The sequence below is a fragment of the Antechinus flavipes genome, chromosome 1 (assembly GCF_016432865.1).
Source record: "Antechinus flavipes isolate AdamAnt ecotype Samford, QLD, Australia chromosome 1, AdamAnt_v2, whole genome shotgun sequence".
NCBI classification, from domain to species: Eukaryota; Metazoa; Chordata; class Mammalia; order Dasyuromorphia; family Dasyuridae; genus Antechinus; species Antechinus flavipes.
The window spans coordinates 261425978-261445745 of NC_067398.1; the positions used below are offsets into that span (position 1 = coordinate 261425978).

At 34.8% G+C, this 19768-nt stretch overlaps 3 protein-coding genes across 4 annotated transcripts in view; 1 reads left to right on the forward strand and 2 right to left on the reverse strand.

Annotated features, from left to right (window-relative positions):
* Positions 1–4059, reverse strand: part of PMS2 (PMS1 homolog 2, mismatch repair system component) — a 38829-nt gene extending 34770 nt beyond the window's left edge. The window contains exons 1-2 of the mRNA XM_052000850.1: positions 3906–4059; positions 169–308 (exon numbers count right to left, since the gene is read on the reverse strand). Of these exons, the coding sequence (XP_051856810.1) occupies positions 169–308; positions 3906–3919 (154 nt within the window). The 5' untranslated portion in view covers positions 3920–4059. The remainder of the gene's footprint in view (positions 1–168; positions 309–3905) is intronic.
* Positions 4060–4185: 126 nt separating this feature from the next.
* On the forward strand, positions 4186–14470 carry AIMP2 (aminoacyl tRNA synthetase complex interacting multifunctional protein 2). Of its 2 annotated transcripts, none has more exons than XM_052000884.1 (4): positions 4186–4427; positions 10726–10929; positions 13174–13405; positions 14053–14470. In XM_052000884.1, exons 1-4 carry the CDS (start codon positions 4284–4286, stop codon positions 14436–14438), a joined length of 966 nt encoding a protein of 321 aa, XP_051856844.1. In that variant the 5' UTR covers positions 4186–4283; the 3' UTR covers positions 14439–14470. The 2 variants fall into 2 exon arrangements, with proteins under 2 accessions (XP_051856844.1, XP_051856853.1); XM_052000893.1 differs by having other exon boundaries at positions 4186–4298.
* Positions 14471–14614: 144 nt separating this feature from the next.
* The window catches only part of EIF2AK1 (eukaryotic translation initiation factor 2 alpha kinase 1), a 38839-nt gene continuing 33685 nt past the window's right edge, over positions 14615–19768 (reverse strand). The window contains exons 13-15 of the mRNA XM_052000861.1: positions 18744–18823; positions 17006–17239; positions 14615–14939 (exon numbers count right to left, since the gene is read on the reverse strand). Coding sequence (XP_051856821.1) covers positions 14805–14939; positions 17006–17239; positions 18744–18823 — 449 coding nt within the window. The 3' untranslated portion in view covers positions 14615–14804. The remainder of the gene's footprint in view (positions 14940–17005; positions 17240–18743; positions 18824–19768) is intronic.

Consider the following 19768-nt stretch of genomic DNA (forward strand, 5'->3'; position numbering starts at 1 on the left):
TAAGAATTCAAAAAACATACTTACTCAATTAATTAAAATTTGAATTAAAAAGTTATTAATATGTGCTTAAGTGTCTCTTTTGGAGACCAGTAAATAGATATATTTACCTATAATAAAAATATCATGAAACTAACTTATTCCTATAATTTAAAGCTCTTGTATACTCACCAATACTAGTAGCTCCAGCATCCACGCTATTTTCTAATAGTTCCTTAACAGCAGTGCCTAGACTCAGCACCACTTGTCCTGAACAGATCTGATGAATAGATTTATGATCTATAGGCCTGATGGCTTTAGCAGTTTCTACACTGAAAAAACAAACCAAAACAAAATTATTTGTTAATTACTTGAAAATGTATGTTTATGTATTTTCTTCCTAAATTTTAATTATGGCAACTGATCAAAGTACTTGTGTTAATAGAACCTAGTTACTAGTTATAAATATAGTCATGCTCCAAAATCATGAAATCTCAGAATTGGAAAGGGTATCCAAGGACATCTAGTTCTACTAGTACATGAACAACAATTCCCTCTATATTTCTGCTGATAAACAGTCATTCAGTCTTTCTTGAAGACATCTAGTGAAAGAACCTTTTATTTCAAAGCAGCCCATTTTGTTTTTATATAGCTCTAATTTTCAGACAGATTTTCCTTACATTGAATGCAACTTCTAGCTATTAGGGCTCTTAGAACAAAACAATTCAAATTTCCCTTCTACAATAGCCCTTCAAATATTTGAAATCAGCTCTCATAATGATCCCATGTGAGACAGTAGAAAAAACACTGGATTAGTCAGAAAATCTGAGTTAAAACCTTACCTGGGTTTTGCCCTGATTCTGGGCACATCATTCAACCAATTTGGATCTCAGTTTTCTTATCTATAAAATAAGAAGTTGGACTAGATAATCACTAATGTTCCTTTTAACTCTAAATCTATGATCTACTTTTAAGTAGTCTTTTCTCCAAACTAAAATTCCTAATTCCTTTATCTGATTCTCATATGTCAATTCTTTAACCATTTCATTGTCCTGAAAACTCTTAGGTTATCAATGTCCTTCTTAAAATGGGCTCTTCAGAACAGAACACAATATTCTGACCAGGGACAATTCTGGACACAATACCTCTCTAAATGCAGCGTTACATTTTGGGCTGCCATACTTTTGGTTCATGTTTATTTACAATCCACTAAAATTACAAATCTTTTAAAGATAATCTTTCACCTTATACTTGTAAAATTAAATTTTCAAACCATGCATAAAGCTTTACATTTACTAAATGTATTAATTTTCACCTAGTTAGACTTTGCCCCATGTTCTGATCAATTGAAAGCTTTTAGAATTCTGACTCTATGGAACAATGAATTAGCTACATCTTTAGGATTCTGCAAATTTAATAAGTATGCCAGCTATACTTTAGTCCAAGTCACAGACAAACATAATAACACAGAACCAAGGACAGAATGGGGGACATCCCACTAGAGATTTTCTGCTTCACTGATAACTATTCTTTGGAGTTCTTCACTCAGTTAGTTCAGAATGCAACAAATTGTTTCAGGACAAGTGATGCTGAGTCTAGGCACTGCTATTAAGGAACTATTAGAAATGGCAATATAAGCAGGACTGCCCCATTTTAAATACAATTAAATAAATTAAAATTAAATAAATAAAAGAATAATAGTAACAAATTAAGACTACATTAATTTATGGAGCTTCAGAAATGAAATGTCCTTCAATGTTTATAAAATAACATTATAAAGATTACTTTAATCTTGTAGTTTAAAAAGCTACATTATAATGGGATGTCAAAGATGCTATGGCAATGATTAAAATTCAGTAAGTACCCAAAATCTTGTTGATTTGATAAGTATACTACTCTGATTTTTCAAAGTGTTCATAGTTTATTGCTTATTCTTTGCAAAGGAAAAAAATAAAGGTTAAATATTGGCAAGGGTGAAATTAAGACAAGACTGTCCCTTGCTACTTTAAAGATGGTTTCTTCTGCATTTATAAACATCCTTCAAATTATAAGTGAACAAAGATTAGCATATTTTTGATAACTAAACCAAAAATGGGGTCCTCAGTTTCCTCATCTGAAAAAGGAAGGGGCTGAATTAGATAACCGCTAACATCCATTCAGGTTTAATAATGTAGGATTTTTTTTGAGCCTTAATAAAATGAAAAATTAAATTCTGTCTTATTGTAATAGACTTGAGAATGGAAAATGCCATCTACATCCAGAGAGAGAACTATAGAGAATGAATGTGATTGAAACATAGTATTTTCATTCTTTTTCTTTTCTTTCTTGTAGTTTTTTTCCTCTTATTGACTGATTTTTCTTGTCAACATGACAAATATGGAAATATGTTTTAAAGTATTGCATATATTTAACCTATATCAAATTGCTTGCTGTCGTGGGAAAAGAGGAAGTAAGAGAAGGGAGAAAATTTGGAACACAAAGTCTTTCAAAAATAAATGTTGAAAACTACCTTTAAATGTACTTTAAAAAATACTATTGAGGAAAAAAAATAAGTTCTGCCTCTACTTTTTTTTAATTGGGTTTTTTTAATTAGACTTATCTTTCCTAAAAAGAACTCTGGTGGAGAAAAAAGAAACAGTGTTTGCTACAGGATGGATGCTTAGATAGTAAAAATTGGGTGACAGAATAGGAAAGATGGATAATAATACCAGGTATGTTCAAAGGCTATGGGAAAACATGCAACTCTAAACAAATAATCCTTTAGCAAGATTCCCTTAAATATAAGCCCTTCTTAGACCATTTGGAAAAGCTGAGATGTATAAGAAAAGGGCTTCTTTCTCTCATCCAACCTCCATGAAAAATTAAAGCCAGTTTGGCTAAAGAGAAAGAAATGTATAATTATATTGAAAGACAGGCTGAAGTCAGATTTTTGAAGGAGTTTCTTCGAGGTAGCAAGGAGCAACAAAAACTCCTTAAGGAGAGGAGCTACAGAGTCAGACCTATATTTTAAAAATATCAATTTGTCAGTTGGTCAGGTATAAAGATGATTAACAGGAGGGGAGAAAAATGAATATAGAGAGACCAATTAAAGAGTTATTGCAATACTACAAGCAAAAAGTAAGGAAGGCAAGACTTAGGGTGATAAAGTTAAGATAAAGATACTGTAAGGAAAGAAACATGAGAGTGGTTGCAGATAGTGGAAAATAAAAAAGACGTGGCAACTGATTGGATATAAGGAGGAGGGAGAAGAATGGAGAAAAGATGGTAATGAATTATAGTAAAGAATTGTGGTTGAACCTCTAAGTTGAGAACTTAGATAACTGAAAGGTAGCCTTGAAAAAAACAGGGAAGTTGAAAAAGTAATGAGTTCTGTTTAAAACATACTGAGTTTGAAGTGTCTAAGAGAGGAGATAATGTCCAGCTCGCAATTGGAGATGTATTGAATGCAACAAATTTGGATAGCTTTTTCTAGATCTCTGTTCACAAATCATAAATCATCTAGTCCGAATCTTTTCACTATACAGAGGGGAAAACCGAGATCCAATGAAGTCACATAACTTATACTACCAGGCCACACAAACTGTCACTTCCTGACAGAATGCACTTTCCACTGCACCCCTGCAGCCTCCCGTTTCTTGGGGATGGGTAAAGTCTTCTTCCCTTACTTCACTTCCAAGAAACTTCCGCTCCCAGTAAAATTCTACGCCCAGGAAGTAAAACTGCAGCCTACAGACGGTGAGTGCTCCACCCCAAAGGAAAAATCGCTCCGCCCAATGAAATCGATCGGCCAATTCCAGAGAGGAGCCTAGAGCCAGTAAAAGGAAGGTCCTGCTCTTCGCGCATCTAAGTGGTCTCTCTGCCGCTCCTCCTTCTCTCCTTCCCTTCCCCCAATAACCCTAAACCAGAAAGAGGAAAGCAGGAGCACTTACTTCGGCCCCTCCATGAAGCCTCAGATCAGCCCACTCAAGACCAGTCTAAAGAATTTCCCGCTTCCTCTGCATCGGAGCTCAGCCCCGCCTAGCGCCCGCTCATTGGCGGTTCTCAGGACCTTTCCCAGTCTCTTTACCAAAAAAAAAAAAAAAAAAAAAAAAAAACCCTCAACGCTCTCTTTCTCTAATTGGCGGAAGACAAGGTTTGTCACGTGTCAGTCCGGGATCTTTGGCCAATTAGAAAGCTTAAGCTAGGAGGGTTTTCCGGTCCTCCAGGCCGTTGCGACGGAAGGATTCGTAGTAATTGCCATTTGTTCGAGTTACCCATAGGGCGTTCGTGTGCACTTTCTTCTCCCTTCCTCTCACTTCCCTTCCGCGATGCCCATGTATCAGGTAAAGCCGTATCACGCGGTGAATGGATCGCTGTGTGTAGAACTCCCCACCTGCATGTACCGGGTCCCTAATATACACGGCAAGAACCGAGGCTCGGCCTTCAGCGTGGGCCCGGCGGGGCACGTGCAGGTAGGAGCCTGGCTGAGTGCCTCCTTGATCCCGTCAACCTGCGCACGCGCTCTGGATTTTTCATTCTCAGAGGCTGGGTGGAGAGGGTGCGCAAGTTTGGAGCGCGTGCCTAGGTCGCAGTCTGTTAGGTTGAGCGTCCCTACGTCAGGAGCCCGGCAGTCTATCCCTGTCATTTTACTGAGGCGGGCGGACTAGTGGATGGAGTGAACTATCTTGGGATCGTCGCTTTCGCTCAGTTTCTGGGACCGGACTGCCGAATTTTAATATGGACATCTGCCTGAAGGAACTCCCCTATGGCCCGGATTCCGACCTCGCCCCCTCCCCACGCCACGACTGTATCTGTGCTTGGGACTGTGGGAGCGGTTATTGGAGCGTTGTGGTTGGGGCGGAAAGGATCCTGTAGAAGTCATCTGGTTAAAGGCCTCTCGTTTTCATTTTACAAATGAAGGAATTTAGGTCTTGCGTGCCCAAAGTGACATGACTGCTTGTCAGGCAATTTTTTCTTTAGTTCTACATTGCTTCCTTTCTCGAGGCTGTCACAAGACCTCCTTTATTTACAACACACCAAATCGGATTTAAAATTGATTCCTTGCTATTAATCAGCTGCCTTGTTCTGAGTGGGAATGCCATCTAAATAATGATGTCAAGGAGAATAGAATAGAATGAAGAGCAATTTGAAGCAGTCTAATTTAATTAATTAGAAAGCTGGTGCAATAATCCAGGCCAGAATTGATTGATGAACACCTAAGCTGGGGTGGTGGCTGTGAAAGTGAAAAGGAGGTATATATGAGAGACGTTTAGGAAAAAATGACAGGGTTTGGAAAACTAATTGAGTGGACATGTGGGATGAGGGAGTGGGAAGAGCTGAGGATAATGCTATGTTTGTAATCTTGGGTCACTACCAAGATGGTGATACCCCCACCCTAAAAGGGAAGTTGAGAACAGAAGAACACAAGTTAGTTAATGTATTGTGTTTGGGATTACAGAATGTGAGATGCCCATAGAGGAAACTGTTTGAAATGTCTAAATGGTAGTTGGTGAGGAGAGACTGGAGCTCCAGAAAGAAATTAGGATTGACTACAAATTCTGAGAATAATTAACATGGAGAAGATAAAACTCAGAGGAACTGGTATGCTCTTCACGTGAGGAAAAAAACAGAAAAAAATTAGGACAGGATCTTGGGGTGGAAGTTAAAGTTAGTGGATGTGACATAGAAGAACATCCAGCAAAGAGACTGAAAAACAGTAGAGTGAAGAACCATCAAATGAAGAATTAAGCAATAAAGTTACAAATCTATGGCAAGCATTGTACTAGGTACTGGGAACAAAGAAACAATCCTTACAAGCAGATTACATTCTGATAGAGAAGTACATATAAAAACAGTAGTAAAATAAATATATCTGTGTCACACACACACACACACACACACACACACACACACACACACAATGTATAATATCTGTCAGACTAAACTGGCCTCTAACCTGTGTTATCTACAAGAGCAGGGACTTTCTTCAGGTGATTCAGGAGTACACATCTATAAATTCTTTTAAGAATTGTGGGAGCTGTCAGAAGGACTTGGTAGAGACCTTAGAAATAATGATTGATTGGTAGTTGTGAGAAAACTACTTTCATCAGTCTTTGGATCTTGAGTTTCTGGTCAATTCTAAACAGTACATAGAAATGGTCCACTTTCTCAGCCAGGGTGGCCTAGGTTCAAATAGTATAATGTTTTCTCACAATTCCCATGATGGTATAATTACATTAAATCAGCTACAAATCAAACAAAACAAATCTCACCACGTTCTAATTTTGAGAAGGGAGATTTACATGTCGCCAAAATAACCAAGAAAATATAAATATAAACATTTTGAAACAAAAGACCAAAGCAACAAAATAATCCTCACCACTGTTAACTAACAACAAATCACACAAAGCTTAGTAATCCATTCTCCATTTAACCTTTTAACCCATGTCCATTTAATCAATATATGTTTGAGTCCCAGTAGTTACCTGGTAGTCATCTTGTCCCTTGTTATCTTTTCTTGGACAACAGGTTTTATTTTCAGGACAGCTCTAAAAAAGGTTTTGCTACTCTGGTTCCAAATCTAGATATTTCCAAATCTAAGTTCTGAAATTTAGTCTCCAATTTTGAAACTTCAGAGAATTTCAGTTTATTTACCATTTGTTAGCTATCCTTAACTAAATTCTGTATGTGATATAAGAATCTTTAAAAATTTATGAGGTTTCAATAATAAAATGAGCTCTCTCTTTTTTTTAAATTTTCTTAACTTTTTTTTGATAGAACCCATGCCAGGGTAATTTTTTACAGCATTATCCTTTGCATTCACTTCTGTTCTGATTTTTCCCCTCCTTCCCTCCACCCCCTCCCCCAGATGGCAAGCACTCCTTTACATGTTGAATAGGTTACAGTATATCCTAGATACAATATATGTGTGCAGAACCGAACAGTTTTCTTGTTGTACAGGGAGAATTGAATTCAGAAGGTATAAATAACCCGGGAAGAAAAACAAAAATGCAAGCAGTTTATATTCATTTCCCAGTGTTCTTTCTTTGGGTGTAGCTGCTTCTGTCCATCTTTGATCATTTGAAACTGAATTTGCTCTCTTTATCGAAGAGATCCACTTCCTTCAGAAATCCTCTCCTGGTTCTGCTCAAAATGAGCTCTCTTTAAAAATTATCAGTTAACTTTAAAAATAGAAAAATAATTTCATTTTCATTACCCTTAATAAATTTGTACTGTATGTGTACAACACAATTTGTGTGTAAAATCATTAATGCAGTTTTGGGAACTTATTACTAGTACATATGCCAGACACCTTAGTACTTTACAATCAGCTGGGGGGAGGGGAGGGAGAATATCATTATTTTTCTTTTTACAGATCAGGAAACTGGGGCAAAGAGATAAGATAACTTGCCTAGATAACACATCTTATAAATTTCTACAACTGGAATGTAATTCAAGTTTTCCCTGAATTTTTCCAGCATTTTTTTTTAAACATCTTTTATTTGGGAACCTGATTTGAAAGAAGAGAGTTTAACATTTAAGAGGGAGAAGGTCTCTTACCTGGGCTGATCACAGGGGATTTTTGGTTTAAAAAAAAATCATACAAGGAAGGTTTAAAAAGAATTTGTTATAAAGTATAAACCTTTTAAATCTATTTTTTTCCCTTTGGTCTGGGATTACTTTCCTAGTTGCTTTCCTTCATTCCCCAAGAACAATGAAGCCATTAGTCTTGCCCTTCAAAAACTTTTTAACTAATCCTTAACTTTCCATAAAATAAATTTACTAAGATATTTCAGAAAGGAGTGAATTCCTGGAATTGTCCCAAATCCCAGTTCTCTGATCTTAAAATGACTAATTTCCAGATTCCTTAATCTACACCAAGATGTTTTCATAGCAGTTCTACAAACTTTGATTATCTGACTTTTTTTCTTATAACCTAATTTTTCTCAAAGCCTAAAGTGGGAGTTAGTCTTACTTACAGGGACAATTGCTTCAAGAATGAAAGTTTATTAATCTTTTCCAGTGTTCTAAACTATTTGGCTATGGCCCTTAGAAATTTTTCTTGTTGGCAGCATTTTGGTTTTCAGATTGTCATTTCTGTGTAACTAAAGAAGTAAATTCTATTATTTCCCAAAATGCTTTTGTATCCATATTTATGCTGGCTTTTAAGTCAAGAAGACCTACATTTTGTTGTTAAAATTTAGTTTGTGAGAAAGTCCTGAGCAAGTTACTTAACAATCTCTTAGTGACTTACTTATTGTTCTGCATTGATTGAAGGGGCTTTACTTACCATGAGTATTCTAGTGTAATAAAATCCTGACTCTGGTCCAAAAAATGGTTTGTCCTATGGCACACATCATAGAGAGGGATAACAGATTGAGCCCTGATCCCAGTCCAGCCACTTAATGTGACCATGGGTATTATTCATTTGGATAACTTTGAGCAAGTCACTTCCCCTTTCTGAACCTGTTTCTTCATCTGTAAAATAAGTTGATCATCTTTTTATGTTTTTAAATCTACAGTATACAAAGTAATCTGCCTTATTTACAAGTAAAACCTTCAAAATGAAAGCATTAAACTAATCCAGCAAAACATAATAGATTTGATAATAGAGGAATTGAGTTCAAATCTCTGCTCTTCTATTTACACATACAATTTTATAACCTAAAAAAGGTTATTTGGGGCCCTGGAAAGACACTGCTCATTTCCTCATCTCTAAAATGAGAAAAGGATTTCTAAATTCCCATCTAGCTTTGAAACTTATAAACCATTTTGAGAAAGTACTGGTAATAGGCACTCTCTATTTGAACCAATAAAGTAAAAAACTGAGAAGATTCTTGTGAAATATGCAAATTTTGAGAACTTTACAAAGTTGTCCGAAGGGCAAAGAAGTTTCTTAATGAGCAGTTACAAGCAAACTTGGAAACACAGCTCAAATTAGAGACAATTTGACATTTGCAATTATTCTATTAAATATCTCAAAATGTTTTTTTCTTTTTGTTTTGAAAGGTTCTAATTAGTTCTCTGAACATGCACGGTCAAAAAATATATAACTCCTAGAATGGTTTTTGTATGATATCCAATGATCCCTTCAGGAGCTAATAATAGCTCACATTTTATGGATCACTAGTTGCAAAACACTTTCTTGACAACTCTAGGAGGCATTTATTATTCCTGTTTTACAGATGAAGAAAATGAGGCTCAGAGAGATTGATTTGCCCAGGATCACACAAATACATATTGGTAAATCAACACTCAGAATTGGAGAGATGATGGAGGACATCTAGGCTAACCCAAACTGTGTTGTAGTAGAAGAAATTCATGTTGTAGAATCAGAGGATCTGATGGCATTGAACAAATCATTTCATTTGAGTCTCAAATTTCCTTTTCTGTCAAATAAAGGGATTGGACTAGATGACCTTTCAGGGCCTTTCCAGCTCTAAATTTATGAACATGAGCAAGAATCCCTTCCTCAACAGTGGTAACATATGGTTCTGTCTTGAAATAGTTCCATTTTTGGATAGTTTTAATTGTTAAGTAGTCAAATCTGTCTCTTTGCCACACCTTTCCATTCTTCTTGTATTACTTGCTCACTGGGACTAAATTGAACAAATCTGATCCTTCTTCCTTCCCCATGACAGCCTTAATGACTCAAACCAAGGTTGTCTTATTCCTGGTCCAGTGTTCTTCCCACTACATCTCAAAAGGATGTCGTGGAAGGGGAAAAAAAACAGAACAAGAAATAAATATTTCCTGATAAATAGTCCTTGTAACTTTTAGTATTTTGATTAGTTAATTGTCATTTCTCATATTACAAATCATGTATTCACTTTTTTTTTCAGACAGTGCCTATTCAGTTATTTGATTTCTATTTTATTTTGATATATTACAGTATTGTAACCCCTAATTGAAGTTACTATTTTGCATCCCAAACCACTGGTCACAAGATTACTGTGGTTAGGTTTTGTGGATAGAACATTATAGAAAACACACCTGACCCTTACAGTGTAGAGATGAAAAACTATACCTTCTGCCTCCTATCAATAAGTTGTTCAGAAGAGAAGCCCAAACACATAACCACTTTCTCCTCTCAAGGGAAAGCTGAAGAAATAACTGCTTAGTTTTGGGTCTTTAGAGAAATAAGATGGATTGCATCCTTCTTTTACAATCTGCTTTCATTTTTTAATTTGAATATCATTCTTAGAACAGCAGCCATTAATATTTAAACATAAATGAAGGCATATTCAGGAACTAAACATTTTTGAATTTTTGTAAATTTTCCTTTTATTGAAAATAGCTAAACTATTGGACATCACAGTGGTATTTTCTACAGAATATTTTTGTGTTTAGTTTGATTTCTGTGAAAGTACAGGAGAACAACTTGCATCCATTTTATATATCCATTCTAATTGCTGTACTAAACTGCATGAAAGTTTTATACATTTAGAGATAATTACCAGTACATTATATTGAGTGCTTACTATAGCATGATAAGTTGCTAATGACAACAGCATGAACTATTTAAAAATATAACCTTGCTTTCCTTAAATCTCCTTTTCTACTCAGATAATGTGTTAAAATAAGGAGAGAATAAAAGGACGCATGCATCTAAAATTGCATGGGGAAGATAACATTTCTTCCTTAGCTGATTAGGATATTAACAAAAGACTACCTCAAGATGAAAGACTCAAATCTCAAAGACTCAAAACCTGAAAGACTTGAAATGAATTACAAAAGAAAATGATACATTGTCAATTTTGGTTGATTTAGGAAGAGGCTGACCCATCTCTTCAGGCTCTTGAGTCCCGCCAGGAAGAGATCTTAAAACGTTTGTATGAATTGAAAACTGCTGTTGATGGACTCTCCAAGATGATACAAACACCAGATGCAGACTTTGATATGACAAACATGATCCAAGCCAGTGAACGTATTTTAACTACAAGTGCAGTAGACTTGGATTCAATGCTTGGGAAGGTAAGTTTATATTTAAAGTTGAAACATACTAGCATCATTTGGGCCAGTTTTTTATCAAGAAGTGTAAGAACTTTAAAGACTAAAACTACTTAAGTATATAAAATGAACTTTGTTAATTATGGGCTAGGACTTACAGTGACTCACCTCACATCTGACTACCAACTTGATCCCAGGATCCAATTACAAGACTTTTTTTAACTTGTAGCAACTTTAAGGAGCAGATGACATCTTATGATCACTTAGATCATTGACTGTGATGGCGATCACTTATATCACTGTGATAGCTTGTATAGTTTCCTCCTGCCCAAATTAAAGAGAAGCCTGTACATCTTATGTGGAGATAGTCCTTGCTTTATCCAACTTGTGATCCTGCTGATATTGCTTATTCAATGGAATTATTCTGTATTTGGTATAGCTGTTCCAGATTGACTGGACATCTAACCCTATAAAAATAGGGCCCTAGCAGAAAGGAATATCATGAGGAAGATCTGAGGTCCACTTCATTAGAGGAGACCATGGACCTTTTAATAAAGTGCCATTGGCTCAGACCTCTACCTCCATCTCTCTTATTGTAGATGGGATAACTTTAATTTCCACAATGTTGGCAATCCCAAATGGGAAGGTGATGCGTGGACCCCAGCCTGACCCCTGCAAAGGACCCAAAAAGGAAGTGCACTCTTGATTGAATTTTTACCCATGGCTCCTTCATGGACACCGGCCCTGGGAAGTCAGACTCCCCTCGCTGTCTATATACAAATTGTTTGGGCCTGAGGAGAGTATCTTCTCGAACCTCCGCCTCAGTCTCTTATTATCGGTGGGATAATTTTAATCTCTACATATTGGAGCTGAATTTACTGGGGCTGCTGACATCAGACTTGCTGTAAGTTGGATTCTCATTAAAGGATTTAAAATATACTCCCAATTACAGGGCCTCAAAAATTGTTATTTTTTTCCTGCTTTCTGCACTAGTTGGGACTGGGTAATTTGTAAGCCTGCTGCCTTCCTTGAATGTAGCAGCCATTTCTCAGGCTTCTTACTGAACCCTGATTCCTTGTCACCCAAGGTCACTATAGTAGGCATATGCCAGCAAGTACCATCAAAAGTTGATAAAGGTATTCTTTTAAATGGATCATTGCCCCTACTGGGGTGTATGCTTGGTCCAAGGTTATCTAGAGTTACCAAAGTTCCTGGAACACCAGTCGCTGGTTGGGGCAAAGCGATTAGTTTTGGTCTAATATATGTACTCATTCTCTAGGATGGGGCCACCTGTAGGGAAAGGGGACTGGAGTCAGTTCATCAGCATATATTGATTCTAGAATTACCAGTTATACAAGTAGAAGGAAGGACCTAGCAACCAAAAGAACCATAACTGATTTAATTAGTCATTCAGAGTTTCACTGTACCAGCCATGTGTACTTAAGACATGCATGGCTTAATCTTTGAAACAAGCATATGCTACTGACAGGATCAACCAAGAAGAGAAAATAAAAGATAGAGGAACTACAAGGGCCACAGAAAACCAACTTATTGGTTTTTTCTGCCTTTCTTTTGCTCTGTCCAGATTTGAAATGAAAAAAAAAAAAAATGCCTTCTGAATAATAAGAAAATTAGCTATCAGTCTACTAATTAGGATAGTATATTCCTTTAACTTAACAAATTTAATAAACTTGGTTTCTTTTTTTCTCTTGGCAGGGAGAATGGGTAATGGAGCTAGGGAAGCAGAACGGTGACCTATTATATTCAACATACTGAGAAATGAGAGCCAGCAAGAAAAGCTATAAGAGTTACCCCTCCAAAACTAACAAGTTGAGACTATATTGTGGCAGAACAAATAATCCTACTTATAGATCTTCATGAAGCTCCAATGGGCATCATTATAACAGAGTACAGTAATTGTTTATGACTGAGTCACCAAGAAAGTGTTTAATTGTGTTCATTTTACTTGAGATAGGAGACTAGAATGTAACATTTTGCATTTTCCTCAAAAATGGTTTGAAAGTTTTAATACTTAGTAAGCTGTAGTTAAGCTCATTCTCAAAAAATGTTAGGTAACTTGATGAAGAATTACCTCTTATTTATATCAAAGAAAAAGTCAAAATATTTACATTTTAATACATTTAATTAGGTAGTACAGAAGTTCTTTTAAATTGGTAAATAAGAGAATTGCTTTCATGGTAGTGTGATTTAGAGTAACATTTCTAGATGTATAGCACTAAAGTGCTTTTCCTGTTTCTTTAAATGCAGGATTATGGAGCATTGAAAGATATAGTAATCAATGCAAACCCAATTCTACCTCCGCTTTCATTGTTGGTGCTACACAGCTTCCTTTGTGAACACTACAAGATATTATCAACTGTTCATGTGCATTCGTCTGTAAAGAATGTTCCTGAAAATCTTTTGAAGTGTTTTGGAGAACAATCTAAGAAACAGTCACGTCATGAATACCAACTGGGCTTTACTTTAATTTGGAAGGATGGTGGGTAAAAAGGATTGTAGCTAAACTGATGGACTAGACAATGAAATTTACATTGTATTACATAGAAACAATTATTTTAAGGTTATGTTTTCTGGAAAAGTTAAAAATAATCACTTCAATTGACTAAAGGAAAATTCTATTATTTCCATAAATACTCACTAATATGTCAGTATTCTAAAATTGTCAAATTGTTTTTTAAAGTACCACCTGTTTAAATATCCCAATAGTAACTTTTTCTTGTTAGCCATAAGACAAGTATCTTTGTTGACCATTCTTACACAGTATCTCTTTGGAATATGTTAAAATTCTTCTTTAGTTCTTAATGCCCAATTTACCCAGCATATTTTGGCTTAAGTTTCTGTACTTTCCTTATTCAGAAATGCCGAGTTCATATTTATTTGTAATCCTTTGTGGTTGAGTATATTGACTAATCTTGGGTAAAAACAAACTGATTAGTTAATATGCTTTTGGGAAATTCCTTTCAGTCATAGTAAGCAAACAACATTGCTATTCAGAGATTTTATTAATTTGATGGTAATGAATTTATTTAAAGGTAAAATAGTATTCTTCAAACTGTTAATATCCTTATTTAAAAGAAAATTATTTTAATTCACTAATACTGAGATGTTTTTTTTTTTTCTTTTCAGTACCAAAGCCCCAGATGAAGTTCAGTATTCAAACAATGTGTCCTATCGAAGGTGAAGGAAACATTGCTCGGTTTTTGTTTTCACTGTTTGGCCAGAAATATAATGCTGTCAGCCTAACACTTATAGATAGTTGGATAGATATAGCTCTTTTTCAGTTGAAAGAAGGAAGTAGTAAAGAAAAAGCAGCTGTCTTGCGCTCTATGAACTCTGCTCTTGGCAGAAGTCCCTGGCTGGTAGGAAATGAATTCACTGCAGCAGACATTGTAGCTTGGTGTGCACTTCAGCAATCAGGTAGTGCTAATTCTGTTCCAGCCAACGTTCAAAAGTGGATGAAATCATGTGAAAACTTGGCCTCTATGAATGCTGCCTTGAAATTCTTGAAGTGAATTTTTAGAATTAAAAGTACCATGACTAAAAATTGGTAATGTCTTGTGCTTCCTAGCAAATACACATATATTAAAATTGATATCTTACAGCCAGATATCAGACACCAATAAAATTATCACAGAACTTGCGGCTCCTCTGTTATACAAATTAAGCAAAAGAAATCTTGGGCAAAAACAAAGTTTTACACTCGATTTTAATGTTACTCTGTACATACAGATTAAGAAAGTTAAAACGTGTACAGAAAACAAAAATGGCTCCACCACACACAAATTTGTAAAATATATTCAAATTCCAATAGATCCAACAAAACGAACAAACACTCTTTAAAAAGTATTGTGCCCATTCTTCTTAGACACAGCTGTCAGTCAGGCTGGAGAGCCTTCACTTTCTTTCATGACTTCCTTTATACCTTTTTCCAGAGAAAGAAGTCTTATAGTTTCCTTGAGCTTTTCAATTTCTTTTTCTTGTTCAATTACTTTCTTCTGTAGGACAAAATTCATCTGAAAAGGAAAAAATAAGTCAATCTCTACATTGTTAACTCACCTTTCCTATTTCTTCCATTCTGCTTTTCTAGTAAACCCCAAATAAAGTTAAAATAATAAAAGAGGAAGAAAAAAATAGAAGCCATGGGAACGGGATTTGTCCCCTTCATAGGAAGCAAAAGAATTCTCAAGTCCTTTATCAGAAAAACATGAGGCTTCATTTTATGTGGACATAAAAAATTTTCTTGAGAACATAATTCTTAAGCAAACTTTTCATGTGAACCAAGAAAAACAATAAGCAATTCTCCATTATTCAAATTTACATTCTAAACTAAAGTGGTTTGTCATAGTTGAATTTAGTAATCTCCTTCCTTTATAGGATATAAAAATAAATGAAACAGGCAGGACACAACATATTTGATCCAATTGTCTACATATCTGCTTTAAAGCTTCAAAAATGTTTATTACTATACTTGTTTCCCCATTCAATGATCAAAATCCCAAACCATTGACCCTAGGTTAGTGGAAAAGACTAGAATTTAGAAAGAACTTAAAAATCTTTAAAAATATATAGCTTTTAAAATGTCAGTTATTTAACCAGTCTTTGAATACCACTGTATAGGACACTGGGAGTATATTATAAAAATTTTCCTGTAGGTAATCAGAAATAAGAATTTCTGAATAAGGGATATGATTGCATGCTATATAATAACCATACATAATTACTTTGTGTGGTAACACAAGAATGGCCTGACCAACTCTAGAATTTTAAAATATTGGTAGAAGGGAATTTAGCAGTAATCTGGTTCAAATTAATCTGGTTACAGATGACGAATCAGGCCCAGACAAGTTAAATAACTTATTATTCAAGATCATCATAGTTATTTAATGTAAGAAGCAGGACTAGAAACAAGACTCCTAAATTCCATTTAAAAATTTTTATTTTCAGATTATTTTATCTACCCATTTTTCGCTATCCTACTTTCTACTCCAGTTGAGAAAACAAGAAAAACAAAACTTGTTGCAAGCACGTACAGTACAATCAAGCCTGCATTGATTGATTAGGCTCAATCATAAATGAAGTCTAAATCTAAAAAAAAAGAAAAATCTAAAAGAGGATTTCTTCCTCTAAAAACTCCTTATTTCTGTGATTTCACCACTGATCCAAACAGTCTCAAAGTTAAACTAAGGGAACTATTCCTCAGAAGCTATCAAACTATGCACATCCATTGACCTAATGATCTAGATCATTATCCCAGAGATAGATATATATCCCAGAGAGATCAAAGGAAGAGGGAAAGAACCCATAAATACAAAAATATAGCAATTTTTTTTTTTGTGGTATTGGAAATTGGGGGTACCTATCAATTGAAATGGCTGAACAAGTTGTTTTATGTATGTATTAGAAATGTTGTCATATAAACAAATTTTTTAAGGAGATGGTTAGAGAAACATGAGAAGATGTGTATGGAGTGATACAGATGATCAGAACTAGGAAGACAATTTATATGCTAGGAACAAAATTATAAAGACAAAAACTTCTTCATCAGAGATTTCATAATAAAATATGCTAACTACCTTGCTTCCTCTCTAGCCAAAAACTAGCTAAATTGCTCCTCTGAATTATGGATCCCTTGAGATAACTGCCAGATGTTAAATCTAGCTATTTAATACCACACTTGATTCCTATTCCTTTTTGTAATTACTGTGGATTTTTTCTGTACTATAGCACTAAAAGATCTATAAAATGTTTTTCAAAAGATCTATAAAATGTTAAGAAAATAAAAGGAAATACTTAAGCTGAGAGCAGAATTTGGTAGGAAGAGAATGAAAATAAGTCATTTTGTCCGAATTTTCCCAAAACAACTTGGACTATATCCTTATCTAATAACTTTATCTAGTCTACAGAACAGACTTCATTGAGAAAAGAATTTTCATATACCAATTTCTTTTTTACAGATAATACTTTAAAAGAAGCATTATTTTCTTGTCTGAATTTCTGTGTAAAGAAACATTATAAAGGCCAGATACTGCTTTTTATTTAAACACTACATTTTAAACCTAGCAAATTAAGCATAACATACATTTCCAGGATTTTGAAAAAGTTCACTTTCCAGTAGCTGTCCAGCAGATGGTCGCTGTGAAGAATTACTCCTCGTTAACTGCTTTATGTACTTGGCTTGTATTGGACATCTTTGGTGCAGTGATTCTGGGATCTGACCATTTCTTAAGCCTGTTAAAACTTCTGCTCTTTCCATTTCTGTTCCAAATGGCTGAAAGAGTTCTAGAAGAATCACACCCAAACTATACATGTCTGACTAGAAAAACAAAAGTCACAAATTAGTAGAAATTTAAATTCAGGATAACATTTTAAAATTTCACTTAATTTTCTATCCAGAAGAAAGCATAAATAGATTTACCATTGATCAGAAAACTGGATTTATATTTACCAAATGACAAAAGGAGTGAACAGCAGGACTGACTCAACAGACAAGGAGACAAATGGCTGAGATTAAACAAGACCATTTATTAACTGTCTACACTCCTTAATCCTTTCATCTTTCCCTTTTGTCGTTACCAAAGGATATCCAAAAGTAAATTAGACTGGTGATTATGGGTAGAAAAAAAGTTCTAATAGTTAAAAAAAAATGCATTTGTCAAGTAAACATCTTGTCCATCAATAAGACATTTTTTTCCCACCCAAAGAAAATTTAGATTTGACACATCAGAGTGGAAAAAGTATAGTTGTCTGAAGTCTGCTACAAACTGTAACAGAAAATCGTAAAATTACTTGCATGTTCAATTCTCTCTTTGCCTCAATTCAGAAATAAAGCTTTTTTGATAGATGTAAGAAATAATTTACCTTTCCATACAATAAACCTATACCAACTTACAAAAACGTTCTTCAAAGTTCTAACCAAGTTTATTTTAGGTATAGACATGGTTTAATCATAAGGTATATCTCTGTGATAATCTCTATTGTCAAAACTGAATTATTCATAGGTGAAGAAATAATTACAAGTTAGTATTTGTTTTAGAAAAGAAGTTATCTGGGAACATTCTTGCTTTCCTTACATCTAGAGCTGTATGGATAAAGTATCTGTCTGGATACTTTCCTTGTCTCCAATCATACTCCAGTATAATGTGAGCTGCATGAGGGTAGAGATTTCAGTCATCTAGCACAGCAGTTCACATATAATAGGGTACTTAAGAGATCTTTGCTGAATTGATATTCCCTAAGAAGCCCTGGATTTTTTTTTGTTGTTGTTTTTGTTTTAAGATAAAGAGTTTGCTAAAATTTTACATTGTGGGGCAGCTAGATGGTGCAGTGGATAGAGCACCAGCCTTGAAGTCAGGAGGACCCGAGTTCAAATCTCACCTCAGACACTTAACACTTCCTAGCTATGTGACCCTGGGCCACTCACTTATCCTCAATTGCCTTAAAAAATTTATATTCATTCAACTCTTTCAACATCAGAGAAATTTCATTCTTTTAAACAGTTGAGATTCCTTAGGGCATTACGTATTATTACATAATTGCTTATTACCATATTTATGAAAGTATGATCTCCTAGAGAAGAGCTGTTTGAGGTAAAAACTATTTTATAATGAATATTTAAAAAAAAACAATTTAGTATTTGCAGAGAGTTGGAAATAACCAAAAGTACAGGAAATCCCAACTTAAAAAAAAAAAAAGCAAAGATAAAGTTTATTAGGGCAGTAAGATATATGCAGAGAGAAATTTATAGTGCTCAGATATTTTCTGAAACTTGTCTTAAAGGAGGGAAGCAAAAAATAATAGTTTGAATAAACTGACCCTACCTTGGCATCATATTCAGATCCTTGCAGCTGTTCTGGTGAAGCATACAGACTTGTACCCACTCTTGAAGTATGTGTTAATCCTGTGATTTGAAAATTCTGATTGTTATCCACTATCCATTGATCACAATTTTTTAATAAATCTTTTAGTTTATCACCACCAACAAATCTTCATGGAAGATGTTCTGAGTTCAGGATATCATAATTTCTAGATTATTATACTTTAATGTTTCCATTATCCTTTGTTTCATGTATATGTATAAACATTTCTTCCTCCACATATAGAATTTCTAATTTCCCTATCATTTACTACTAGATATATGATAGTGCAAAGGCAATAAAATTCATTACCCTGAGGCCAACCTAGTAACAAAACTAAACTTGGCTAGATCAAGTTCATTTTTCAGCCTGGCAGGACCTTCCAAAGTGAGTGATCTGTTGGCAGTCTTCAAGATCTCAGTGTTATTCCCTACGCTGGAAGTCATTGGAGAAGGATGGCAGGCAAATGTTTAAATAATGTTTTATTTTTACTCCCAATTACATATAAAAGCAATTTTTAAGATTTGTTGGGTTTTTTTTTTATTTTAAGATTTCCAAATTCCATCCCTCCTTTCCCTCCCCTGCCCTTCCTTCCTTAAGATGATAAGCAATCTGATAGGTTGTACACAAAATCAGGTAAAATATTTCCATATTAGTCACTTTGTGGAAGAAAACTCAAACCAAAGAAAAAGAAAAATAGTAATCTTTGGTCTGTATTCAGACTCCCATAGATTTTTTTCTGGACTTAGAGAACATTTTTTATCATAGGACTGTCCTACATTATCCTAGATTATTGCATTGTCCATAATAGCTGTCATTCACAGTTGTTCATTGTACAATATTGCTGTTACTGTGCACTATGTCCTCTTGATTCTGCTCATTTCACTGCATCAGTTCACATAATCTTTCCAGGTTTTCTTTTTTTAAATCATCCTGCTTATCACTTCTTATAATATCACAACAGTATTTCATTACAATCATTCCACAAT

What these genes read in the sequence shown, in the direction of transcription:
- AIMP2 (XM_052000884.1), top strand. Translation starts at nt 4,284, where the DNA reads ATGCCCATGTATCAGGTAAAGCCGTATCACGCGGTGAATGGATCGCTG. An exon ending in TGGATTCAATGCTTGGGAAG is followed by an intron (nt 10,930 to 13,173) that starts GTAAGTTTATAT and finishes CTTTAAATGCAG; the next exon opens with GATTATGGAGCATTGAAAGA. An exon ending in TACTTTAATTTGGAAGGATG is followed by an intron (nt 13,406 to 14,052) that starts GTGGGTAAAAAG and finishes TTTTCTTTTCAG; the next exon opens with TACCAAAGCCCCAGATGAAG.